Source organism: Atractosteus spatula, chromosome 4, assembly GCF_055471065.1.
Source record: "Atractosteus spatula isolate fAtrSpa1 chromosome 4, fAtrSpa1.hap1, whole genome shotgun sequence".
Lineage (NCBI taxonomy): Eukaryota > Metazoa > Chordata > Actinopteri > Semionotiformes > Lepisosteidae > Atractosteus > Atractosteus spatula.
In genome coordinates this window covers 15,169,046-15,196,900 of record NC_142709.1, presented here as the reverse complement: position 1 = coordinate 15,196,900, position 27,855 = coordinate 15,169,046, and the positions used below count along the sequence as shown (strand labels likewise).

The 27,855-nt window shown below is 37.2% G+C and overlaps 1 protein-coding gene across 3 annotated transcripts; it reads left to right on the top strand.

Annotated features, from left to right (window-relative positions):
* Positions 1-53: 53 nt before the first annotated feature.
* Positions 54-27,855, top strand: LOC148835900 (baculoviral IAP repeat-containing protein 1e-like). Of its 3 annotated transcripts, none has more exons than XM_088912424.1 (15): positions 54-120; positions 1,833-2,394; positions 3,845-3,944; positions 6,154-6,235; positions 7,832-7,895; positions 9,007-9,138; positions 9,929-10,025; positions 10,555-10,621; positions 12,144-12,198; positions 14,561-16,648; positions 18,126-18,293; positions 18,896-19,054; positions 21,625-21,711; positions 22,730-22,894; positions 24,840-27,855. In XM_088912424.1, exons 2-15 carry the CDS (start codon positions 1,836-1,838, stop codon positions 25,202-25,204), a joined length of 4,188 nt encoding a protein of 1,395 aa, XP_088768550.1. In that variant the 5' UTR covers positions 54-120; positions 1,833-1,835; the 3' UTR covers positions 25,205-27,855. The 3 variants fall into 3 exon arrangements, with proteins under 3 accessions (XP_088768550.1, XP_088768552.1, XP_088768551.1); XM_088912425.1 differs by lacking the exon at positions 54-120 and adding an exon at positions 750-807; XM_088912426.1 differs by lacking the exon at positions 14,561-16,648.

Below are 27,855 nucleotides of genomic sequence, written 5' to 3'. Positions count from 1 at the left end.
GGTCACAGGACGTCCAGATGAGGAAACTTCACTTCCGGCTTGTTACTGGACGAGTTGTCTTTTGCCTTCGCCTGCGGGCAGAGAAACTTCCCAGTTGTTCTGTCACTTGAAAATCTGAAGGTAAGACTAATTTTAGCAGCGGTTTAATCTATTTTTGTGTTTCTAACAATTAATTCGGAACCTGCTCTTTTTTCCCTTGCTTGTACATTTAAATAAAGTACTGCGTTTACAAAGGTGCGTTTAATCTTCAGTATTTGTGCACCATTCGTACAGTCAGGCATTTGCGGAAGAAAGTCAATCGTAACCCTGTACTTACTGTAAGTAGACGCTTATAGTTACAGGCTACATAACACATACTACATAAGATCAATTTGTATTTATCTTCATAATTATTTTACTGTTTATTAGAATGCTTATTTATTTCAGCTTTAAAACAATATTGATTAGAAATAAACGAAAGGAAGGAGAGACTTGTCATTATGGCAGTTTTACGATAGCTGAAACAGCAGGCTGTCCTGTAGTTTCTCAAGTAACTTAATGATCCCTGACTGATAGTTGACAATACCGCCCCTCAAAACTGAAACATGACTGTCTTACTGACTGTGCCAGCGCTAGGAGATCTCCACCAGAAGCAGGTCCAAATGAATCCTGTTTGGTCCAAGATAATACTTCCACAGTCACACATTAGTGATATTCTGGTCGCAGAACGTCCAGGTGAGATACAGTAACTTCACTTCCGAGTTGTCTTTTGCCTTCGCCTGCGGGCAGAGAAACTTCCCAGTTGTTCTGTCACTTGAAAAACTGAAGGTAAGACTAATTTTAGCAGCGGTGTAATGTATTTTTGTGTTTCCAACAATTAATTCGGAATCTGCTCTTTTTCTCCTTGCTTGTACAGTACATTTAAATAACGTACTGCATTTACAAAGGTGGCGTTCAGTAAAAACCTAATCACTTCATAGTGTACTCAAGCATTTCATTTTTATTTCCAGCTTTTTGGCTTAGAGAACCCTTTCAAAAATTTCCAAAAGCTGAATCGGATCATTATGAAAACAGTTCTGTATCGGGTATAACTTGAGTCACCTTATGGTTTTGGAAGAATGGAAACAAATATGTTCAAATATATTGATAGGGCTTAATGTAGGTTTGATACATATTTTAGAGTACATTAATGAGAAGAGCTCATAAAGTTCAGCTTTCACATTTTATCTCTTTGTCTTCTGGTTTTCAACATACCTCACCAAACGTATGTTCTTCTTTAAGTATTCAATGGGCACTTGTTATGAGACAGTGTATTTCAATAGTTAACATGTTAATATTTAATTTGGGTGGGTAGCTGCGTCAGCATGCGTAGGCTGCAAAGGAACAAGTAATAGGTTTATTCCATGCTGAAAAAAAGAAGAAAGAGAACACAACGTTTCGGCCGTGGAGCCTTCTTCTGCCCAAATTACATGTTTTGTTTATTTTTTTTTAAGTGAAAAGAAGTTAACACAACCTCTGCAGCGGACAAACTTAAACTTGACATATTACTGCAAATTTTAATGCACGTTTACTATTTCTTTGCTGAATTTAACAGATAGGAAAAAAATAACTTTTGTATACAACTGTACAGATAATCCGTTATGCACATTTACACTCTATTATCAAATAATTAAACAATTAGTGACCACATTACAGTTTTTAAAAGTCATTGTGGGAGTCTTCTTTACAGCATTCATTTGTGGCACCATGGTTACTACAGTCCTCCACCAGACAATCCACCATTGTACCCACAGATAATAAGCTAATCGAAAGGCATTTTAACATTGATGATTAGTTTAATTACTTTTTTTCAGAACATGGAAGAAGCCCATCCTGAAAGTGAGGACACCTTCCCTGACATGGATCTGAAGGACTGGGACCTTCATTACTCTCCTTTTTTCAGTGCTGAAGCAACTTCAGAATTCTACAAGACAAAACTAAGACAAGTGTTCAAAAAAGGCTCACATGGGTACAATCAAAAACTGCGAAGTGAGCTGACCAGGCTGAAATCCTTTGACAATTTCCCATCTCTTTCTCCCTTTACCCCAGAAGAGCTGGCTAGTGCCGGTTTCTTTTCCCTGGGGCAGGAGCCAGCTGTGCAGTGCTTCTGCTGCGGACTGATTGTCGTTATCGCAAGTTTCCAGCCCCCTCAACAGCTGCACCTCAAATATAAGCAGGATTGCGGCTTCCAGCGAGGGCTGGATGTGGGAAACATTGGCAAGTATGAGATCAGAGTCAAAGCACTTGCATCTGAAGTGATGGAGGTCCCAGCAAGTTGCGCGGAAGAAACATGGAGGTTGGAAACCTTTGCTCACTGGCCCTTTTATTGTGAAACCAAGCCTTCTTTGCTGTCGGATTGTGGCTTTTACTACACGGGTAAGAACCAAGTTTTGAAGCTGGTGTTGGGAGGCTCCTGAGAGGCCCAACAACTCAAAGCATAGTGCAGAATGCAGCTTTTCATATAAGCATGTGAAATATAATATATCATAATATAAGCATTTCATTGCACTTGTGCATATGACAAAGAAACTGACCTGAACTTTGATCCTGTAAGCCAAAGACTGCTGACTTTGCCAGGGATTCCTCAACTGGTGCTGTTATTTTTGAGTCTGGGCCTTGCATCGTAAGAGAGGCTCAAAGCCTATGCCACCAGCGGCCTCCAGATACTTGCTGGCAGTGTTTTCTGAGAGTGCTGCATCTGTCCAGTGCCTCAACTGCTTTGTGGGTGCTCTGGGCTTGCAGTTTGAAAAGAACTATGGTGATGGACATTAGAGGATGGGTTGTAGTGGTGCTCCATTAGAGAGATTATTAATGAGAGGAGGCCATTCAGCTTATATAGCCCGTTCGGTAATTTTTTGCTATAGTATTTTTTGCTGTTGATCTTTTTCCTATTGCTGGGGATCTCCCAAGGTAGGTTGTTCATTACTCCCACAGCCATGTGTGAGAAGGTCTTCTCAGATTGAAATCGACCATCTACAGTATGTAATTTCTTCTTGAGACCTGTGGTTCATGTTTCACTGATGATATCGAAGTTAACTCGATTGATTCTATCAATGCCTTTAAGTATTGTGAGTAAATTAACCAAGTAAGGGGTTTAATTTCCCACTTTTTCCCCACATGGGAGATACGATCGTATCTCACATGGTAGGGATATGGTTCCATAGCGATAACTACATTCATTTTTGTTAAGAAAGCACAATCTTAGCTCCACATTGAATGGCACATATAGAAGGATAAAGAGTGAAAACACGCAGGGAAGATAACTTTTAGGATATATGCACATAAATGTTTGACCTTGGCCCATGTCATGATGTGTCGCCTTACCTCGGGATATTGTTTGAGCAGTGATCTCACTAAAAAGCCACATTCAGGCGTGCATGAGATTTAAGAAGAAAACTGTCTAGACACGCCACACCACATCATAAGGTAAGAGCAGATTTGTGATAAATATACAAAAATAAACTTTTTAAAGAATAAAGAAGTCACAGCATCTGTTTAACACATTGTATAAATAAGAATAGATATATACATGTAGAAGAAGAAAAAGTAATTGTATTTATGGATTTAGCCTTTGGTCTCGGTAGAATATGAGGACAATGGAGGCCTCGTCTTTACATTCCACTCCTTTAGTATGACAGTGTTTCTTCATCAAAGAGGACATGAATACCTCAGAAAAAAACCATCAGAGATGCAAATGGAAAAGCTCATTTCTTCTTCCCTGAATTTTTTTTATTGATGAATATAAACTCCAGTTTATTGAATTGAATACAATTGTATTGCCATTTATGTTCTTATTCTGTTCTTTCCTGTTTCCACGTTATCTCAGGTGTTAAAGATTACGTCCGGTGCTTCTCGTGTCAGGGGGTGCTGGGAGACTGGGAGGTGGGCAGTGATCCCTGGCAGGAGCATGCCAAGTGGTTTCCAGGGTACGTAAAGGGGCTTTGGACACGACAACCAGGGTTTTCATCTGCCATGTGCTGCCAGTGCTGATCAATGCATGAGTGCATAACTCTTCTAGTCTGACAGGTTGACCAAACAAGATCACCCAGTGATCTTGCATTGTGTACCTCATAAAATGAATAATGACTAAGACTGGCTATGCTAGGAGTACCTGAAATAAAACACATTACAGAGAAGCAGCTGAACCTCTAATGGTACTGTATGTCCTTAGACATGATTAAGTTAACAAAATAGATCCAAGTAACTGTAGATTAATAAGTCTGATTTCTATTACATGTGAGGTTACAAAAGCAATTCGTAGAACTAGAGGATTACCCATATAAATAATATCCAGCATGGATTTACAGTAGAAAAAGCAGATCTGGCGTCCTGACCAACTTGTTAGAGTTCTTAGAAGAACCAACAACAGTAACAGAAATGCTCTGGCAATGCAGTCAGTTTGGCACTCCTGTTTGCCTTGAGAGATAAGATGAGAGTGTCAGTTTTAGATCAGTGTTTAATGCCTGTCAGTTTTAGACACCCAATCTGGATGTTGTTCGCAAGCCTTAGGTTGTCAAAAGTTATTTAATTGTCAACAGATAATGATAATTGTCTACGATAAAGGGATACATTTTAATTCTATGAATTCTATTATGAATTATAATATTATATAATTAAGTTTTTTTTTTTATCTCTGACATTTAGCCTAAACACAGTCAGTTCCTGTGCTTATGGCTGTTTTCCATATTTGAATATATCACGGCTTCAACCTTCATCTATATTTACTGCAGTTTTTCTATCCCTACCATTGGTTTAAGCCACAGTGTTATGAGAAACTTGTAAATCTCTGTGTTTAATTGATTTAACTTAATCCCTACTGTAAATGTTGGCATTAAACAGGATACATCTGTGTTTATATATTACGTTCTTACTGTAACATATACCCAGAATTTCTTAATTTTATAAGGTGTTATTTTAAGCAGTCATGCTGATTTCATGTTGAGGTTTCATTGTAAGTTGTCCACCTTGTGCTGATCATTCAGAGAATGTCCTTGGCAAGTCTGTGGAATGTCAATATTCCTGACCATGCACCTGACTAGTTAAGATAAAGGTTAAAATCTGGATATTGCTATACCTGTGTTATGTGTTGCTGTTTGATATAAGATACTGTAATTGATAGATGTTATTATGAAATGCATATACACTTTATCATTATTTGGAATTGTTGTTGTAGGCTGAAATATGAACTTGAAAATGCACAAAGTATTTTTGGAATTATGGAAGAGAAAGAAGAGTCCACTAGTTGGGACAAATATGGTTAGAATCCTAAAGCAACATCTTAATTTACAGTAACTGTTTTGCTTTGTTGAATGCATTTCTATGAAAATAGTTTTTACTATTTTAAACATGTTTGAAACTATGGGCATGGCAACTGTTGTCATTTTTTAAAGAGCCGTCTTTGTGGAATGACAGTTTATCAGTACCTAGATTTATAAAAAAAACATACCTAGATTTGCATGAGATCATTAAAAAGTGATTATATTTTTAGATCCAAATTGATGCTGTCTTGGCCCTTCTAGGATTTGTAGGGTTAGGGGATTTGAAGCCCTGACACAACATTTCTCTACATTTATTATGTTAAAATCAACTCTAACTCTCGCATTTGCAGGTTTATATTTTCAAAGAATGTGTGTGAACTTTATCAAGTATACAGTCGTGTTAAATCGTAGTTTCAGTAGTTTACTATAGCTGAGACAGATTTAGACCTGTTGAACAAACCCTGCATTTACATTTCTATTTCTGTGAATCAGGGTTTTCTGGAGTTTCTCTACGATTTCTAGGTTTTTGTAACTTCTGAAGGTATTTCAGATTCAGCCATTAGGGGATTATTAACAAGCTCATTAATTAATAGCTGATGTGCTCCACCAGTTTCACTTAAAGGTTCTATACTAACTTTCTTTAATATGTAATGTTAGATAGTATGCTAAAATTGTCATGTTGGTGTTTAACATACACCCACCATTTAATTAAAATATTTGTAAGTAGCAGAATGATTTTTGAGACCCTACAATTAGCATGTTTCAAGGTACAAGTCAAGGCAAAATCTGTTGTGTTATGGTGTCTTTGTTTACAAGTACAGATTCTGCTGAAGTCATGGCATATGCTCTTCATGATACAAAATGGTGTGCTCTTTAGGTGTGATTACCTCCGAAGCCGACTGCCAGAAAATGTGATCTCCCAGCATGGACATTCATACAGTGGATTTCATGGACTAACGGTATACACCGGACTTTATTTCAACTTAGTTGAAAACCATTCTAAGAAGCTATATCGAGCATTAAGGAGTGCTTAGTTTATGCACAAATGTCTTGTGCAAAATCTACATCCCCTTGTGGTTGAAGCTGTTGCCTAGGTTTTAAAACATCATAACATCACTTTATTAACCCTATACAATTTCTTGCATTAGGAATTTGTCTTTTCGCATAACCCCAGCTTGCTCTCCATGAGACACACAGACACAGAGATAGGGAGCGAGCCTGGGGTCAGAGCGCAGGGTCAGCCATTGTACAGCGTCCTTGGAGCAGTTGGGGTTAAGGACCTTGCTCAGGTGCCCAACGGAGTAGGATTCCTCTGCCGGCTGCGGGATTTGAACCGGCAACCTTCCAGCCACAGGCGCAGATCCTTAACCACAGTTTTGCAATATAAATGAGAAATCAGCATACTTGTCCTACTGACCTCATGAAACCATTTCAAAAGTCAAAAGGATGTACAGTATATTATTGTAGGTTTATTGTGGAAAGTTGCTGAATAGTACAGGTGGGTGCTGCACTTCAGAGGTACTGTAGATGGAAATCACTATGTAAACATACAAAATACACAAGTTTTGTGTATGGAAAATTGCATGTGTGTCTGGGTCCAGGATTCAGTCTGTTTTCCTTCTGTTGCCTTCCAGAGCAATTATTTGAATTGCACATATATAATATGACAATATACAGTAGAATCAATTCTGGAACACATGTAGTAATGTAATTATTAAGAATGGAGCAATTATAAATTCATAACAAGACAGTTGATCTGGCCCACACATAGCAATGCCATGATAGTGCAGTGGTGAATGTAATACAGTTCTGCATATAATTCAAACAAGAATCTGTCAACAGGCTGTTTCAAACCACTTCAGATGTTGCAGAAATACTGCTAGTGTACTTCAGATGCAGGCAATGGCAAATTCTATACAGGATGTCACTGAGCTGTGGACAGATCTGGTCTGTGGACAAGAAGACGTTTTGTAGTATTCCTATAATGCTATAATGATAATCATGGTGTGGAAAGGTGTAAAATCTACTCAAAGAAACAGCTCACGATTATTAACAGCATGCTAACAGTGATAGATTACAGGAACTTCATTCATCCAGCACTTTGAACTGGTCACCATTATAATAGTGTTCCACACTACCATGACAGATATTTTCTTGAGTTAAAGTTACATGTTGAATATTGTACACAGACTTCATATTTTATCCTTTGTAAAGAACAGATGAGGAAGAATTAAGTTTTGGTTCACTCTACTTTAAATTCATCCTTTTGTGTGTCTTGGATTAGTTTCCTAAAACAATTCCAAAAGAGTTACAGTACCTTTGAAAATGAGAGCAAGTAAGATAATGACGTGGAAACAAAGACAAAATGAAATGAGAGCACTATTTACTGCTGTGGATTGTATTTAAAGCTCAATTTAAGAATAGATCATAGCTTTTTAACACCACAAGTAAGACCATGTTCATTAATGCTTTTAAATGTTTTTCCCTTAAATTTTGGTGAAAGCAGGAGTCCTTTTAAACCAACTGAAATATAGAAACCTTCTTTTTCCCTACAGGCTAAAAGTTACATTTCATCCTGCAGAATGACTGGAGACGCTGAAGTGATGCATGCTGTCCAAGGTGAGGGAAAGATACAGGTGTAAGCTTCTGTGGTTCAGTTTTTGCATTGGGTTTAGTGAAAGAATCTGAAACCACAGATATCAGTTTCAAATATCAGTTTACATCTATATCCAATTCACTTCTGTAAAATATAGTGATTCTTTGGCATAGCCAGCTCTTTCTTCAATGATTTGAGAACAATTAGTTCCGAGTTGTATAATTTTGAAGTACTTTGGACTGCTGGGGAGCGGGTTGAACTGTACAGAATTTTTCCATGCTAGAACTCAAACAAAATGACCTGCACTCCTGGTCCAGAAGAGCCGAAAGATCTTTGTATTGTCATTCTTAGTGGATCTTGCTGAATCAGTTATTGATTCTTGATAAGAAGTGTGTTCCATGTTTTTTGTCATTGAGGAGTTTGGGTCCCCGTACCCGCTGCACTTACTGTAACTGTTTCATTTTTTCTTTCCAAACCTTGAAATTTCACTGCATCTCATTCTTTATTTGTAGGGGAACTTTTAAACGTTTATAACTATTCATTCTTTGATTGATCTGTTTTATGGTTGGATTTCTTTTGACAGGGGTCTTTGTTCAGTCTGTAGTATCAGAAGTGCCCTTCTCTCATGTATAGTTACCAGTACTTCAAAGCAGAGTACTCTCAGTCTGTCCCACTGTTACTAGATAAATTATCTTTACTAATAGGTGACCAATCCATGATGAACAGATGGGTAGGTACTGAACACTCCCATTATAAACATGGATTTGGGAAGGCTCTCCTGCTTCAATTGAAGTCATGCTCATTGAAAATTTGGATTCCCAAAAAGGAAATTCTGAACATGGATACATTGTTTTCTGAACAAGTAATATTTGAAATAATAAAAAAACATGTATGGTATTTTCACTACCAGATTCAGGAGTAAGGTTTCCCTCTTCCTCTGAAAATTAACAGTGTTCAGTTTCGGTTCCTTAACTGAAATGCAGATGTTTTGGTTGTGAAATACCATCTTACATGATGGAATTTCCACGTTTATTAATTGTTTCTATGCTAGTTTTCTGTAGTTAAAATTGGCATTTTATGCATTTAAGGTTTAATGTATATGGTACTCAGTTTTTAATTCATTGTCCCTAAAAGTCCCCTCATCTGAGGAGATAATTTGCAGTATGTTTGAGGATGAAGATTCTCGAATGGAGTCCTTCACCCAGTGGCCAAGTAGCTCAACCATCCTCCCCAGACAGTTGGCCCAGGCCGGATTCTTCTACACAGGTGAATGTTCTTCTACAGTAAGTCTGTTAGAAAAGGGGTACTTTGCCTTGTTTACCTTGCTGAGACATGTTCAGATAATTCTCAGTTACTTTTCAAATCAAAATGGAATCATTTCAAAACCTTTCTGAAAAAGGCTAAGGACAGTACTCTGAAACTTGTTAGGATAAGCTACTGATAAACTTTATAGTCCTCCTCCAGTTCTCAAAGTAGTTTTCTTTAGGCTCCTTCCATGACGCTAATGTACTGTATATAAATTATACAATATTCTATTTTGTTTTAGCAATTTATTGACTTCGGCAAAAATAAAATACATCTGGAAAAACAAAACACTGCAGTCCAATACTTCTTCAACATGCTCCTGTTCTTGTGGTCACTTACTTTTTACAAAACAGTTTGCTGACTTTTTCTGGCACTGCTGTCACACAGCCGGAAACTGCTGAATATTTCTAAAGTCTTAAGCAACTCCGGGTATTGCTGTGGACGGCAAAACAATTATGTTTCTGTTATCCAACTTTAACATTGCTCCATAACAGTTTGTAGTATTTTAAAAGCTTGTAGTACAGCTCCTTTTAGTTTGTTCCCAAGCATAATGTTCTCTCCAAAAATTTGATATTATTTTCACATCAATAGAAGGTGGCATCTTGAAGCTTAATCACTCAAATCACTGAAATAACTTGTCATAAATTAATGAATTACTGAAAAATTTAATAGTCAAGGTCTATAAATAACTATGGTTCAGAAAATCACAACTGATAAAAAAAATGAATGCCAATTTATGTTCTGCCTGTAGGGAAAGAAGAAATTGTTCAGTGTTTTTGCTGTGGAGGACAGATATCACAGTGGGAAGAAACAGACCCAATACAGGAGCACCAGAATCGGTTTCCACAGTAAGTTATTCTTTCATCGGTGCATTTACGCTTGCTCGAAATTGGATTGTTTTGTACAAATGTACAGCACTTCCCTAGGTGTCAAAATGCCATAAGTCAGGTTCTGCTTTTTTGGAGAATGATAACTGGAGTCTTCAGGTTTGCAAACTGTGGTGTTTAGAGGAAGATAATTATGGAGCTTGTTGTGTGCCTGTTAGTCTACAGCAGTAAAGACTGTAGAAGACTGAAGGGTTTGTTTTTTGTCTATGCCTGCTGACTGGACTCGCATTGATACTTGTGCCTGTAAATCGAACAAGCTATTAAGTTTATTATTAAGCATACCACCATGTTGAGGGCTGCAACATTTAAGGCTCAAACTTAATATCTCTTCATCGTTTCTGTTCAACCAATCCTTCCCAGTTGATAAAATGGAGAAAAGAATAATATGACTCAGGAAAATTTTTGAGGCCAAAAATTACACTTCACTTCTCTGTTCTTCTGTATAGTGATAAAGAGACAGCTGTTTCAAAAGTAATTTCTTTTTTTCCAGGTGTCAATATGTCAGAGACATCAACCTGTCTCCACGCCATGTTCTGACAGATATGGATGACAACAGGGTATTTATTTATGCGACTTTTAAAACAGCTTCAGAATTATTTTTCCTTCACAAAAGGTTCTAATTAAATACAAACATCTGATCCAAAGATAAGCCAGGCATTTTCCCTCATTTTTCACTTTCACCCTTCTTATAAAGTGCTGCTATGCAGCATAAGGGGCTTAGCTCAACACACGGAGGAGCTCTTCACACGTAAAAGAAAAGTGCCATTATTAAACTAGAGAGGTTGAAACAAGGAAAGATCCAGTTCCCAAAGACCTATGATTGCCTGTAGTTATAGGGCAAGGCAAATCTTTAATACTGTCAGAGGGATAAGATACAGATTGGATATAAGTGTCTTCTGAATCTTTCATTTTAATGCTCATTATCAGGTATAACAAAAGCATGTTGCTGTGGTAATATATCTTATAAAGACCAGACATACTCTTATTTATGGTTAGAAGTGTTTACTTATTAGATGTATCTACTGGGAATTAGTGTGATTATTACACACATTTTTGGTAACTTTAGTGAAGTTTAGTTCAAGTGATTCTATGTATTTCTAAACCCTAAAAAAGTTTGCTTTACCAAACTATAAATATATTCTAAATAGATTCTAACATTACTTGACTTATACAGTACCACCAAAGATTTTTTATCTCTTTTGTGATCACTGGTCAGGAAAGTTTTATATTGCTCAATAAAGACAGATTTGGACTTGCTTCTTTGTCAAGCCCTTTACAAGACAGCAGTTCACCTTAAAGTGTCATTATTTTATGAAGAAAAAAATCTCAACCTTTCCTCAGTGAAGTGTAAGCTGAAGATTTAAGCTTTAAATTCTGTTTTCCAGGAGTGAAAGTTCAAGGCTTAAATACCAGTCTTTTTTCAAAATACATTGAATGCAAAATACAGAAGTGGTTAGAAGATGGATGGAAATCAATCCCCATTCAAGTCTTTTTTTAAATGCATCTGTGAAATACCACTTTATTTTGCTGACGTCTGTAAGATGTTATATGGTGTGGTCACTTCTTTGAAATCTTAAAGTATGAAGATGTCCGCACCCTGTATTTTTTCTGGCTTTGAAAGATGTGTGAGGAAAACATTTTATTGTAAATGGTACCAGGCGTTTAATGTATGTAAACAAATGACCTCTAAAAGGGAATGTAATTTGCTAGCACTTTGTATTGAGGAGATCACACGTAACAGGATTTTGCTTGTTTGTTAGGCAGTAGCATCACAGTTGCCTATTTTGATGTTCCTTCTATACCCAAACTGTAAATAGACAATAAAGCCAGCGGTGCTTCATTAATGTTTAAAGTGGTGCTGCAGTAACCACAGCAGATCATGAATTTGTGTTTACCACTCTAAATCTTCCAATTAGTACTATATCAGTGTCCTGCAATTTCTGTGTTTATTTTGTTGTTCTTTATACGTCTGTGCTATCTGAAATCCAAGACAGCAAGTTATACATTTGTGTAATACCCTAGACATCTAATATTAATTTAGCCTTTTCTGAAGAACTAACCTTCCTCCTTACATTTTAGGAGATGCGCCTAAATCCAGACGTCCCTGCTAGAAGTTTACAGCTGCCTTCCTCAGGTATTCAGATCCATATGTCTTTTTTAATATGCACATAGATGAGCGTGGCAAGCCCAGCATTGTCGCAAAGCCCTTGTTGGGAGATGCATAAGTGTGGGGAGCAGCAAAGGAATGAGTACAAGCTAATTCCATCCTCAGAAGCAGGAAGAAGAAAGAACAACATTTCAGGTACAGAACCCCCAGGTATGAAGGAAAAAGAGGAAGGGAGCAGGTGGTTGGGAGGTAAGGACTGGGGAGGAAAGAAAAGGAATGAAAAACACCGTCTCCTCAGGCGTCGCATGACTCACCATTTTGTACGTAAATTTGACTTTTCATAAAACCTCCCTTAGGTTCAAGTAATAAATGTATGAGTTGAAGAAAGTTAACATTATATACATAAAACTGTCCAGTGAGTTCCTTGTGCGAAGTGTCACCCTCAGGGTTCCTCACACTTACAAGTACCGGTCGGAAGTTGGTACACCTTCCTTGAAACCAGGTTTTTCAATAATATCTGTGCTTTAAACTGGATAAACACATACTGTAATATTTAATGACATGATATGTGTACTAATAATCTTAAGTAAACTGCATTGAAAATGTTAATTTTTCATTTTCAATAAAAGGAAGAGTAAAGGAAGAGTAAGAGACTTCTCAGGGTCAAAAAACAGAGATACTGGACCTTTTCCCATTCAGTTCCCATTCCAGTCAGTGATGCAACCAGTCAGGATACTCTCAATAGTGCACCTGTAAAGGTTGCCCTGGATATGTGATGGCATGCCAAACTTTTTTAGCCTCCGGAGAAAGAATAGGCACTGCCGTGCTGTTTTGACCATTATGTTGGTGTGGTGGGTCCAGGTTAAGTCCTCTGTGATGTTAACTCCCAGGAACTTAAAACTGCTGACCCTCTCCACTGCAGTCCCATTGATGTAAATAGGCATGTGATCTCCTCCTTGGTGTTTCCTATAATCCACAATCATCTCCTTAGTCTTACTGATGTTCAGAAAGAGGTTTCAACCTCCTCCCTGTACTCAGACTCTTCACCATCTGCCATCTGTGATCAGTCCGATGACTGTCGTGTCGTCCGCAAACTTAATGATGGAGCTTGGGTTATGCCTGGCGACACAATCATGGGTAAATAAGGAGTAAAGGACAGAGCTAAGCACAAAGCCTTGGGGGGCTCCAGTGTTTAGAGCCAGTTTTGCAGACTTGTGATTCTAATAAACGTACTCTCTGATTCTGAGGTCACCTTTGGCCTGCCTGACCTTTTTCAGTCCTCATGCGTGCCAGTTTCTTTATTTGATAGTCTTGGCCACAACAGTTCCTGACACTTGTAAAGTTCATTTTGTGTAATTACTGAACAGTACAGTGTAGGGTAATAAAATGTACAGTGAAGTATACATTTCTGGAAAGCTAACTTCTTATGTTGTTAATGTGTATGCTATATGTTATATTTGGTCATTTTTATGTGTATGCAATACACGGTAAATATAGTGAGCTGTGCAGGGGATGGACAAAATAATCGAGACACCTAAAGGAAAAACTTATTTTGACAGAACTAAATCACAGTTAAAAAGACTTTTCATGTGTTTTGTATCAATTTCAATGCCTATTACCAATGTATGTCTCTTAAAATCAACACTTTAATATTTGAGTTTATAAAGTAACATGAGAGATCTAACAGATTTTGAAAGAGGTCTAATAGTGCTCAAAATGCAGGTGTCAGCCTCAGAAATGGCAAAATTGTTTAATATGTCACTGACCGAGATAGAGGGACACTTAACAGAATCGTTGCTAAAAAACAGAACACAACAGCCTCAAACATTCTCACAGAACTGAATCTACACTGATCTGTTATGGTATGGGCAGCGATCTTTTGGGAGTCATTGGGTATGATTATTACTCTACTGTATATGGTAGAATTACAGCTAATGAATAAAAGGTGCGCATATTGCTTCTTCAAGATGTTCCCATATTCCAAGATTATAATATACCCCTACAAACCACTAAATATATTCAAGAGTGGCTTCATGAACACCAGGATGAAGTTAACCACCTTGCATGGCCACCCCATTCACCAGATCTAAATCTGGCACCATGTTTTTTATGACTACTTGGTCACTTGGTCCAATTTAGATTGATCATTTGAATTTGTCATCTATACACTGGTCACAATTGTGTCAATTAACATAGGATATGTTCTAATTCATCCAAAGCTGATGTATCAATTACTTTTTATTGTGTTTCCTTGAAACCTTATTTTTTTATCATAATTTTCTCATCTTTATATTTTTCATTTGTGATTTATGCAGGGTCCTAATGCGAAGCAAGTAATCAGTTTCTAACATATAAAAAAAACTAATGGAACACTTTGTGTTTGTTTTAGAGACCCATTCTGTAAAGGAGACATTAGAGATGAAGGCCACTTATCTACAGGCCCTTCTCCAGAAAGCCTATTCAAGAAGGGAGTTCAGTAGAACATTTCCATTCTCTGATGTCAAGATTCCTTTTGACACTCGATTGGTGTACACCCAGCTGGCTATGGTCACAAAGGACTTCAGGAATATTCCGTTGTACAAAATAACTCTGTCTGAGTTACTGAGACAGCTCAGGAACATCACTGTTGTCGATGGACTGCCAGGAAGTGGGAAGACATCTTTCCTTAAAAAGATAGCCATGCTTTGGGCTCAAGGAACATGCCCTCTTCTGAAAAGATTTAAATTTGTGCTTTACATCTCCTTGAAAAATGTCAGCAAGAACCAGAAGGTGACCAAAATAATTAGTGATCAGCTTCTTGAAGAGGAGTTGGACATTTCTGAACATGCCTTCAAAGACATTATCCAGCATTATAGTGCGAGTGTCCTATTCCTTCTTGATGACTTTGGAAGGAACAATGGTTCTTTGCCTTCACTAATAGACCAGGAGCTGATTCATTGCAATCACTGGTTGAACATCCCCATCATTATTGTTGTCAGAACTCAGAATCTCCATCTAATTCGGAAGCATGCCCAGCTCCTCATCTCCATCCAGGATTTTCCATTACATGCAACCATTTACATGTGCCGCAGCCTGCTTTCTTACCATATGGATCTAGTGGAAGATGCATTCTATAGACTACAAACATTTATTCTCCTCAGACCCATTATGAAGACGCCTTTAATGGGGCTCATTGTCTGTGTGTCTAGAATCAAATTTCCTGCTAGAGTGTTTACCATCATATGCCTTTTTGATTATTACTTGCAGTTTATCAAGCAAAATCATATTAGTGACTTGAATATCTTTAAGTCAGCGGTGTCCAGCCTTGGCGAGCTCTGCTTGGAAGGGCGGTTTGAAGGTCGATTTCAGTTTACAGCGGATGACCTTCTCCAGGCTGGAGTGAAGGAATCTGATGCCCTAGAGCTGGGGCTTCTCAACAAATTTACTTCCCAGCGGCTCCGGCCTGTGTACTCTGTGTTCCATGTTTATTTCCAGGATTACCTAGCTGCACTGCGTATGAATGAGCTCCTAACTTCCAGTATTCCTGCAGAGAGAGAAAAAAGTCAAAATTACTTGAAGAGGATTGATTCAGTAGCCAAGTTCGTTTACTTTCAACTTTTCTTGTTGTTCACCTGTACGATGTCTCAAACAGCTGCTACTGTCATTGTAGACTTCATACTCAATAAGCTCAATAGGAATACAGATTCTAGAGCTGATGAAGTTATCAATAAGTACCCTGAAACAAAGGATATGAATAATCTTATTATTCGATTTTTATATGAATTTCCAGAGTGCCGTGATTCATCTGTTGACACTTACCTGTTGAACCAAGTTTTAGATGTATTGTATGACACACAGTTTTTAGAGATTTGTGGTCCGCTCATTAAAGACTTCATGAAGGACAGAACTTTCACTGTCAGTGCCATTCAACCTCAGGCAATCTTGCGCTTTATAACTGACTACCCTGAGAGTCTCACAGCAATCAAGAGCTTCCACCTCCATACCCTTCAGGGTGCAAATAACTTGCATGACACAACCGAAGAACTGTTGCAAGTGGAGGTTCCAGAAGAATATTCCGGTTTGTTCAATAACTCTCAGACCTTTCAAGCAGATTTAAACTTCTGTAAAAATGGCCTCCTGTTTAACATGATTAGATCTCAGATTCCCAGCATGATTGTTGATGTATGGTGTTCAGCTCATGACAAATACAAAATCCCACTTGTGCATTTAACTTTAATTGAAACGCACAGCCTGAAAGACAGTGATCTGGAGAACATGGATGTCCTGTTTTACCTGTCTGAATCTGTAGCTCTGGATTTGCTGGAAAGTCCAGGTGTCATTGAAAGAATGCAACCTCTTCTGGAAAAATATGCAAAACGAGTAAAGAAATTGCACCTAAACAAGAATTGTCTGAGTGAAAATGAACAGGCCGTTTTATGTTCATTCACCAACTTGTGTACCTTAACCGTTATGCTTAGGAACAAAGAAGAAGCACCAGGTAAAACATTTAAATCACATACTAGAACAATAGTACTACAGAGGTGGTATACAGTAGTATGTATTATAGTAGTAGCATCTTCTTTAAGGTGATGTTGAGAACTGTTATCTTAATTATTTATCAAAGGATGTTTCACACTCAGTGTGATGGATCCATTCCTTTTTAGTAGGTTTTGTGAGAAATAATCCTATTTCTTTGGCAGTGTGAGAAATCTGTCTCTAGGAAGTTGGGAATTTCCATGAAGATTGAAACTGTGCACCTATGACTAAATATTAGATATTTCCTCCAACTCTGTGCACAGGGAGAACTCCATAGAAAACCTTTTATGGACAATCTGTATAACCAAAATATTTTTTTGTGAGGCAGTCCTATCCTCTAGCATTTGCACAGAAGTCATTCCATTTCCGCGCACTTTGCTGATTTTGGCCAAGCCATTTGCTGGTATGTAGTTCAAAAGTTACAAGAATTCCACCTGCCTTAGCTCTTGTCTTGGAGGCGAATTGTAGTCTTTCATAATCCTTTATATAAGTGTCTCCTATTTCTAACTCAGAAGGCACTAAACATAATTTGTACTTGTGTCCCAAGGTTTTGTTTTGTTACCGAGCAACTTCTGAGTTGGCCAGACCATCTGTGTTCCAGGCTTTAAAGATTCCCTTAGTCTAAGTAGTACAGTGGTACTGATGTTATATGTAATATTAAAAGCAAACATATAATCTTCCATCTAAAATATATTATATTACATTGAGTTGTTTTATTTTTTTGGATTACATGTTTTATATGTATATTATATATTAATTCACTACATGATGTACAGTACTACTGTAGCTCATTTGAAAATATGGTTTTACAGTTTTCAAAGGTGAATATTCCTCCCTGCAAACCTAGCTATTGGTTTGTTTAGCAGCAGTATCTACCTGTATTATTTGTATTTTTAACTTCTGCTCTAAGTACATTTTATGTAGGTGCAACTGTAAGAATATTACCTTTCTCACAGTATCTATTGCTTTCTTGCCCCAGATGTTAAGGATACAAGGATTCATTTAAGTGCCTCTGTACACCAATACTGTTTGGGGCAAAAATCAAAATAACTTTTAGCAGAAATCAAGAAATAAAACCATACATTTCTTCATGTTAAAAGGAGAAAAGGTTTAATCAAAATAACACTGAACAGAAATCAAGAAATAAAAACAATTGTTTTTACATGTTAAAAGGAGAAAAGAAGTCTAGATTTCAAAACCGTAAAAGAGTTCTTATTTCTCAGATATAAGATATAAGAGGGAGTGAGTTCTAGAGTTGTGCAGTGAGGTGGCTGGAAGAGGGTGTCCAGAGAAATCACAACAGCATACATTTGGTAGTTACGTCACATAAACATACTGCATTATTCTGAAAGTGTATTTAAAAATGTAAGATTGGATTCCACTTCTCCATTGTGTAAACTGCCTTTGTGCACACCCACTCTGCCCTTTTGATTTTGTAGAATTACTGTTCCGACAAATGGAGAGATTTCCAAGTCTGCAGCAATTAAACTTGAATGTGTACCAATGTGAAGAGTTTTTTGAAGTTCTGCCCATTGGATTCAGCAAAATGAGAGCATTAAGGAAACTTAGCCTGGTGATGGACATGACCGAGAATGGCGTCATACTAGGTAATGTTATTTTTCACTTTAACTTTGGAGCTCATTTTCACTTCAGGGCTTGCTGAACACCTAAGAACTGTTGTGTTTATGTGGTGTTTTATATTTTTCTTCTATTTTCATATTGTTCTTCCCCATCTCTGATCAGTTTCTACCTAAACATTTCTGAAACATGTCTTCTTAGTGGTGGAATGTAATTTATTTGATCAATATCATGAACAGTAATATTCTGGGACCATTAGCATTAAGGACATTTTTCTTGCCTCTCCTTATACATTTGAACTGCTCTTGGAAAAGCCATTTGAAGTGTCTGCATATTACATTGATTGAAGAGACAGAAATGTCCTGGAACTGTCTGAGAATTGGGGATTCTACTTCTATTACATATACTGTAGTTCTTACATGAGAGCATTTTAAATGACTTCACATAGTGGCATTTGTAACTGATCAGTACCATGGTAATTACAGTAATAATAGGAAAGAGACTGAAGGATTAAATTATTGAAACAATGAACAGACACAATTAAAAGAACAAAATACTTTCAAAAACAAAAAGATTAAATAAGTGAACTGTGTGGATCAATTCATGTATTTATTTCTGTTTCTTCTTCCAGCATGGCTCCTAACCTGCTTTCCATTGCTGGCCAGCTTTTCACTGCTGTCTGACCGCTGTCCTGACTTAGATGCCATACTCAATGCACTGCCCTGTGCTGGTCTGCAGTCCCTCAAACTGGGCTGTATAACGTTCACTGAGTCTCAGCTGTGGTCTTTTGGTATGTTATTTCATCAGAGTGACTGACTCTGCTACTGACTCTCACATTTGCTTCTTGATGTAATCAGTACTTTTGAAACAAGAAACAGTAGATAGGTAGAATTATTCACTCCCTGTAGATTTTTTGCCATTTAAGATTGCAATTGTGACATTTCAAAACAGGGCTTTGTATTTATAACCTCTACAATCTATTCCTGAATGATAGAAAAGCTAGAAATGCTGGTAACGTGTAAGGCTGTAAACTAAAAAAATAAACAAGAAGCATTCAATACATTTGATATTTCAAATAAATTTAATTGTCCAATTCAGATAGAAAGATTAGGTTGAAAGGTCACCAACTTAGGGAAATGGTCTTTATCTGAAAGTGATTCAATTTTTAAAGATAGCCACACAAAAATTTCCAGTGAACAAAAATCCTGCAGTCTTTATCTGTGTGTAATCAAGGTGCTTTAATTTGACTTCAGAGAGAATGTATGTGACTCTATGTAATATGTTCCATTTGTTAGATATTCAATATCAAGCCTCTGCTCGCACATGAACACCAATGAGCTTTTGAAACAAGTCAGGGATATTGTAGAAACGTTGTAGAGCAGCACAGATCAACACATTTTCCTGTAGCTTTGTGCTAGTCATCATTAAAGAATGAAATATGCACGAACCCACCAGACACAACCCACATCGGGCTGTCCTATGAAACTGTGCAGCCAGCAAGCCAGTCAGGCAGAAAATTGGTAAGAAATCCCCAGGTGGGTGCTACACTTAAGCGCTGAAGTTTGATGAAATGAGTCACCTTCTGTGTGTCAAAGTAATTTGAGATCCCTTGGAATTAAAAATGCTGTACATTACATATGCAGGAATTATGTATATAGTAAACTCATAGTAAATGCTTGATTATTAAATTTGGACTTTAATCTGGTATCTGAACTGGATTGAAAGTCCAAGAGTACTGAAATCACTAACATTAGTGCTAACATTACAGTAGTAAAAATATAAAAAGATGGCATATGGATCTTGATCCATCAGAGCTGTTATTTCTACATTTTGCTCTAAAATCTTAGAAGGCAATAGACAGCACCTAAAATGAACACAAACCTGTTTAAAAGTTTGTCAAATGAGATTGTATGTTTTTCAGAAAGATTTTCTTTTTCGTTTGAGGATTCAAATCCTGTCTATCCATTATGCATTATCAATTCTTTGCTCAATGTATTTAATTACATTATACCATATATATTTTAATACTACAAATTCTTCATATTAAGTTGAAATGGATCTGCTGTGTAACAATATATATGAACAGCAAAGAAATTTTAAGGTTTATTATATACCTGGCTTCTAATACAATGCAATACTTGTTCATACAGTTTCACTGACATACATTAAATACATCAATCACAATATCACCTGAATCATTTGTGTTGAAACTGGATGAAATGGAAAACAGATGTTTGCCTTAAGTCCCATCCACTTTAAGGAGAAATATGGGAGTAACACCATTGAGAAAATCATTAAAAAAGAAAAGTGTGTCTAAATCACCATTACTCCAAGCCAAACAACATATTCTGTTTCTGAAACAAATCCTTTGAAAATCCATAAAAATCTTTAAAAAATAAAGGGGTGAGCTCCAGAGTATTCTACACAGTGACAGTTCTCAAAGCACAGTTTATCTGAACATCGCTGTCTGATGGAGAGTCGTGGACGACTGTGGTGGGACTAATTAATTCTGTGGCCAACGCTGATTTGATTCAGCTTGGCCCTTTGCAATTACAAATGTACAAATGTACACTTAGCTGGTACTTTACCTCATACAATTTTCAGAGACAAAGGAAGGAGGGAACACAACTACAACTGTAGAATTATTCTTAACTTCCAGTCTAGTTAGGCAAAGAGGTTTTTATTTCCATACGACATTCAAATCCAAAGTACGTTATAAAAAAAACAATAAAATGCTTAACTGGGTGCTAAAAGATCTTGCAGAAGATGCAAGGCAAAATAGACATTAATCAAACATTCTTTCACACATCAGTCTATAATTATTTCATCATGCCAATTAACAGGAAAGAGTCTAGTACAAAACCTGCTGGATGTGTTCCAGCCATGATCTTTATGAGCTCCGAGCTTGTAGTTCAAACATTGCAGGTTCAAATCCTGGGAGAGGCACAGCTGTTGTGCCCCTGAGCCAGGGACTTCATATTGCTTTGAGAAGATATTCAGCTGTATGAATGCACACAAATATTAATTTCCTTGGCTTACAACAGTAAATCATTCCAAGCACCCCCATGGTTTTCAAGCACTGGGTTTGAAGGATACATTTTACATACAGTGTTACTGAAACAGGTGGGATACGTACATTAGATGCCCAGTACTTGCTTACAGAGACAGCGCGTTAGGGAATGGGTTTGAATACACACATTTGAGTGGACGTCTGCTAATATACCTCTTTCCTTACCCACAAAACCATCTGGCCTACAGCTTTTATTGAAAGATTAATTTGCTTATTATATAAATTATTGATGTATTGAAAAATCCACTTGCTTATTTTGTGAACTCACTTTTTTATTTTATTTCCTACAGCTATAAAACTTGGGACATTAACTAATTTAAAAGTATTGAAGCTCTGCAAAGAATTGTTTGACAACACTGAAATAATGCCAACCTTTGGTAGGTGAACTTTACAGTAACTCGCAGCTTGATAGTCAATATGCAGTTAATACATTTTATTACTCATATTTGTTTAGAGAGATGGATTACATCATCTTCACCTCTAATCATAAGTCTCCCGTGGGAGACTGGAGTTTCTGTAATTTCAGTGGAAGTCTGAGTCAATGCCAGTAACAGAGTTTGCCTGGAGAGGAAAGAAAAGATCAGGCTGAGCTATGAAAGTGAGCAGCAAGGAAGGCAGGAAATTGGTTAGAAATGCCCAGGGAGTTGTGCCTTTCAATTTTTAGAAATTACCCATAAGTGAGATTAAGAATTTCATATTGAATTCTAAGCCTCTAATATATCTGAAATATTACAGAATTATTATTATTATCATTATTATTCGATTAGAAAACGGAATATGATCTTGAATTCTTACCAGAATAGCTTATTAACAGCCAGGGTAAGTCAGAAAGATTTGTGAATTATGCGTCTAAGACACTTAACCTGTGGAGAAGACATTTTTCAAGATTGAAGTAGCTCAGGTGGGTAGCTGCGTCAGTATGCATAAGCTGTAAAGGAACAAGTAATAGGTTTATTCCATGCTGAAAAGAGAAGAAAGAAAAGTTTTGGCCATGGAGCCATCTTCAGGTGTGAGGTAAGAAGGTGCTATTCTGGTAAGAATTCTCTAAGATCACATTCACTTTTCTAATTGGAGAATAATTTTTTGAGATTGTTCTTTTGCGCCTCCATAAAGTCTGCCAGCACGTCTTGAGGTTATAGGTGCTCTTGCAATGAAAGGATGTTGCTTGATCCTTTGGATAATTTCTGCACCTACATTTATGCCTACCCTTGTCACCCCAGATAAAAAATATCTTCCTCAGTTAAGTCCAAATTAGAGTTATAGCACCACTACAGCTATACGCGATACAGCGTGAGAGCACTGATACATTGGTTTTATTATGAAATGTTAAAGAGTAGGTCAGTTAGGTTTCAAATTGTTGGGTAAAAAAAGCTGAAAAGCTGATTTTCTTTGCAGTCTGTGCTCTCAAAGAGCTGACACAACTTGAGACTTTGCATCTTCCTTTTGGGAAAGGGGTAGAAGCAGAAGCAGGGTCCATCATTGCAGTCTTGCAAACTCTGACGCATTTGAAGTCCATTCAGATGCGCTCTTCTTTGAATGATGAGAACCTTGTAAGGATTGGTAAGTACACTCCTATCTACTGTGGTTAAAAGCTTATTTGAAAGAGAAAGCTGTAAAGAAAATATACTGATTGTTTTTGCATTCAGACCCTTACGTCAGAATGTGGTGGAAGCATCTTTTGTAGCAATCACTATTCTCACCCAGTCATTTTGGATAACTCTCCACCACCTTTGCACAGTGTAATGCTGTAATGTTTGCAGTGTAATAATTGTAATAATTCTTTCTGGCAAATTTGCTTCAGTTCATTGCTAAAATATGCCTTTTTGACCCTATTCTACACTGAAACAAGCAGGTTTTCTTCTTGAATTCACCCATACCTTGCACCATCAGTTTTCCCCCCCGGTCCCGACAAACTTCCCATGGCCTGCTGATGAGGAGCATCCCTGCGGTATGATGCTGCCACAGCCATGCTTGACAGTTGCAATGCAGTTGGGGTGATACTACGGGGTATTGTGCTGTGATGGGCTTGCTCCAGGCATAACACTTGGCATGAAGTTCAGAAAGTTTGATTTGGTCCCATCTGACCACAGAACCTGCTGCTACATATCTGCACTCTTACATGTATGGTTCTTCACAACATCCATCTCTGTAATCAATTATTTTTTACCTTTCACCCATAGAAGAAAGGTATTGAACCAGGGGTATTGTCAATGTACAGTATGAACATAGTGACTCCTATCTTAGACAAGGAACATGGCAAATATTTCAAAGTCACTGTTGGCTTCATAGTGGCAATCATAGCCAGTTTCCTGCTGGCCTGTTTGCTCAGTTTAGAAGCATGTGAATCTGGGTAATGTTTGGGTGGGATAACGCAATTTAATTTTCTTCATTATAGGCCATAATTTTGACATTTATTTTTAACTTTCTCCTACTCTGTGCTTCTCTGCCACTTTATCCCTGACTTGTTTTAAAAAAAATCCTTTCTACGGATACAGATGCAGCCACTCAGAATGCGTGGCAAAAGTGTTGTCCACTGCATACCACAATATCGTTCGGCACACTGAACTTAACCTTCCGCTGGCCAGAGAAGATCGATAGGTGGCACTTGTGGTGCTAGATATTAGTGAAACGGTTGCATCATTTAATGAAAACTTTCATGAAATTACTCAGAAACACACAAACAAAACAGCATATAATAAATCCAAAAGGTTTATAAATATTATAAATATTGGTGGTTTCTTGCCATAAATATTGGCTGCATCTTTATGTACTGTAGATAGTTAACCTCCACTATATAATCTGTGCCTTTAAATTGCATATCTAACTCAGGGAATTTATAATGTCAGATGTACTTACTTTGAAGTCAAGTTAAACACTATAGTTATATCCAAAAACCTGTACACTAAATAACAACAATAAAATGTAGAAGCTTTGTATGGAGGTGAATACTTTTTCAAGGTCCAGTATACATGTATATATACAGTAGAAAACCTATCTGTACATTTTCTATCCGAAATTTGGAAATTCACCTTTGGCAGCATGTCTTTAGAAGGAACTGCAGTCTGGAATCAAGCTCGGAACCTAATGGCTGTGACACATTAGTTAACTACAATGCCACTATGCTTCCTTGACTTATAATACTCAAACACGAAAGAATAATTCAGTTCCTGGGGTGCTGTGTGGCATGTGTGTGAACACATGTGTGTGTTCTTCCTGTTTTTACATGGGTGTCCTCCAGTTGCTCTGATTACCTCCGGTTGTTCCAGTTTCCTCCCAAAGTCCAAAGACATTCTGATAGGTTAATTGGCTTATGGGAAAACTGTCTCTTGTGTGAGTCTGTGTGTGCTTGGTTTGGATAAAGCAGATAGCAAATAGATGCGTGGATGGATTAAATCCCAGGCAATCCTATCTTAAAATGAGGTTCTCCTCAGTGAGGAAAAACAGCCATAAATCATTACTCTGAGTAAACATACTGGTAATAAAAAATATTTTTCTTTCTTTTCAGCGAAAGCCACACAAGGCGGGAGCTTTTCTGGCCTTCAGAAACTCATTTTGAGTCACAACATCAGCACCACAGACAGAGGCTGGCAAGAGTTTTTCCACACTCTGAGCAGTCTGAAGGACCTGGTAAAGCTGAACATCTGCAGACCTTTGAGTCACCTGCTAAAACCTTCCTCCTCCACAGTCATCGCCCTCGTAAGAGCTGTATCGCAGCTTCCCAGCATGAGGCATGTTGTTGTGTCTGGGTGGCTGCTGGATGACATGGACCTGAAGGTGTTTGAAGACATGAAGAAATCACATGCACAGTCACAATATTTGATGTTAACTTTCAAAATTGGTGCCAAACCACGATTTGTACAGGATCTTTAAACCAACTGGACATACCCTGTTCTGTCACATCAAAACACGCATATGAGGAGTTGCTTACTTGCCCACACCAATTATCTGACATATATTTTTCAGATTAAAAAATAAACAACATTTAAATAGTTTCTGTAGAGGATCAAGGGTTTGATTAAGCGTATCCTACAGTGTAAACCAGCAGAACAGCGGGGTGATTTACACAGTATATGTGTTAAAACAGTCCTATTGCTCCACACCATACTTTACACCGTGCCCTTTCCTTAATGGAGAATAACTAGATTGTCACAGCTGCAGAGGTACATCTACTAAAGAAAAAGGAAAACAGATTCCACCAAGGTGTGGATCATGGGTTTCGGATCCGAGAGAAAGATCCCTTTCACCAGCAGCCCCTGAATAGGATTGGAACCCCCTGCCTTGCAGCATGGAACCTCCACAAAAAGTATTGCGTGCGTCAGAACTGTTCCTTGGCAGTTCTGTTTTTTATTTCAGACTCCAATGACTTTCATGTTCATTATGTTTTTTTAAAGAAAAGCTCAAAATTATACTTGTCGCATATAGAATACTATATCTTTAACAAGTCTGTTAATAAAAAGAGACCTTTTTTTTCTGTTTGCTGTAATGGATAGTGGGATCCTATAGTCTTATTACCACAGACTAAAAAGGCCAGCATTGTTTGGATGTAGAGTATAGTGAAAATTGGGAAAACTTAAATCAGGGGTGATGTGCTTACATTGTTTAGTTCACTAGCAATACCCACTTTAGAATACCATGTTCAGTTTGTTCATCACAATAGATATATAGTTTGTGGAACTTTGCCTGAAATTCCTGCAATAAATCAAAAGGATTTACAATGATCCACCCCCTATTAAAAAAGTTTTTACACGTTAGATATCAAAACATCATGGAATCTATTGAACATTGCAAGATTGCATTTCCTTCATTTTTTCAGCATCAGCCATTGCATTGTTTCATTATCACCTTTCAGCAATGTGACAAGTGTGTTCTGAATGACAGGGCTTATCATTTACATTTAATTAAGGTGAAGACATGCTTTTTTGTAATAGGTGTGTAATTCAGATTGTTAGATGACACGTTCCATTTTACCAACGACTGGTACTAAATGCAGCAAACAGACCGAAAAGGTTTGGAATTCCATCTTTTATTAACCAATTTGGTTGTGAGTGCAAAGATCGGTTCAACTATCAAGACTTAAGCCTTTGACTTACTTTTACTGATAGCGTTACAGACCTACTACTTAAAAGTGTTCACTGTGGTTCTAGTCAATGATCAGACTAGTAAGTATATTTACTGCTGGATTGCAGACCACTATGTGTCCATCTCCTAGATTGTATACTTTAACAGTAGCTCCAAGATGTCAAAACAGAATTTAAAAAAAATAGTATTCACACCATACATTTGTGAAAACAACCTTCCCCACAATTAATTTATATTTGGCTGAATCTTACCAGTTTAACTTGTCGTGACGGGTTCAGCTAATCACCAGTGGAAAAGGAGTTTTCTGCAATGTGTGCAACTGGTTACCATGGATGTTTAAGAGATGTTTTACATAAGAAAATGTTAAAATTGGCAAATGAGAGAAGGTCACTATACCCTGGAATTTTGGTGTATTCTCCTCTAGGTGTTTCTTGAAACAAGTAATGGTAACACCCTAAAAAACATACATTGTCTTTGTTCCTATTCCTTTTAATCTCATCACAATCACAAATGTGTTGACTGTTAAACAAAAACACGTTTTTAGTTTGCTGTACCAACATTTTTGGAGGATACCTTGTTTTTGTATTTTGGTGAACAAAACCGACCACCATATTTGAAAGCAGGTATTACTAGTGAATTAAACAATGTTAGTACACCATCCCTGACTTAAATTCTCCAATTTTCACCACATATCCAAATATTTATTTGCCTTTTTATTGCTTCCCCAGATATTGATTGCTTGAATTTAATTGATTGCACTTCATTCTGCTTGGTGATCACCATCCTAGGAAGAAAGAAAGTGAATAAGCTTGAATCCCTTTCGCAGTAGTGGTCGTTGTGTAGTATTTGTGTATTAGATCAGTTTAAAAGCAGTAACACTGTTGTCAAGGCCTGTATCTATAATAAGGTAAGAGGGGGGAGCTACACCAGTGCACAAGTCACAAAGGACCAAGCAGAGGTTGATTTAACTTGGAAAAAAAAGAAAGGGGAACATACTTTCCAACATGCAACAGATTTGTGTTTTTTCTTTTTTCTCTACACTTTTCAGTGTGAAACTATCCCTCTTAATCCTTATAATTTGTTTTACACCAGGTACTCATTTGCTTATCATTTTTGGATTTCTATGCCTGCCACCAGTAAGAAACCAAATAGATTAACATTTTTGCATTAAAATACAAATTGTGCTATAAATGTTGCCTAATTTATAGAAAATTATTTATGCGTTATGTTAAAAAATACATTTTAAATTAAGTGCTTTACTGTATATATGCAGTGCTATATAAAATGCATATTATTTTTTCAGTTTAATACTGTTAGTAAGTTATATATTAATAATTCACCTATTTGAGATTTTATAAGTTTCTCATGCTGTGTGATTGGTTTTATGTGATGTATTTTGTATCAGGATTAATTATATTGGTAATAAGCACAATGACCTAGAT

Coding starts and splice junctions, on each gene's coding strand:
- LOC148835900 (XM_088912424.1), top strand. CDS start 1,836: ATGGAAGAAGCCCATCCTGAAAGTGAGGACACCTTCCCTGACATGGAT. Junction 16,649..18,125: donor GAACAAAGAAGAAGCACCAG/GTAAAACATTTA, acceptor TTGATTTTGTAG/AATTACTGTTCCGACAAATG. Junction 18,294..18,895: donor CGAGAATGGCGTCATACTAG/GTAATGTTATTT, acceptor TTCTTCTTCCAG/CATGGCTCCTAACCTGCTTT.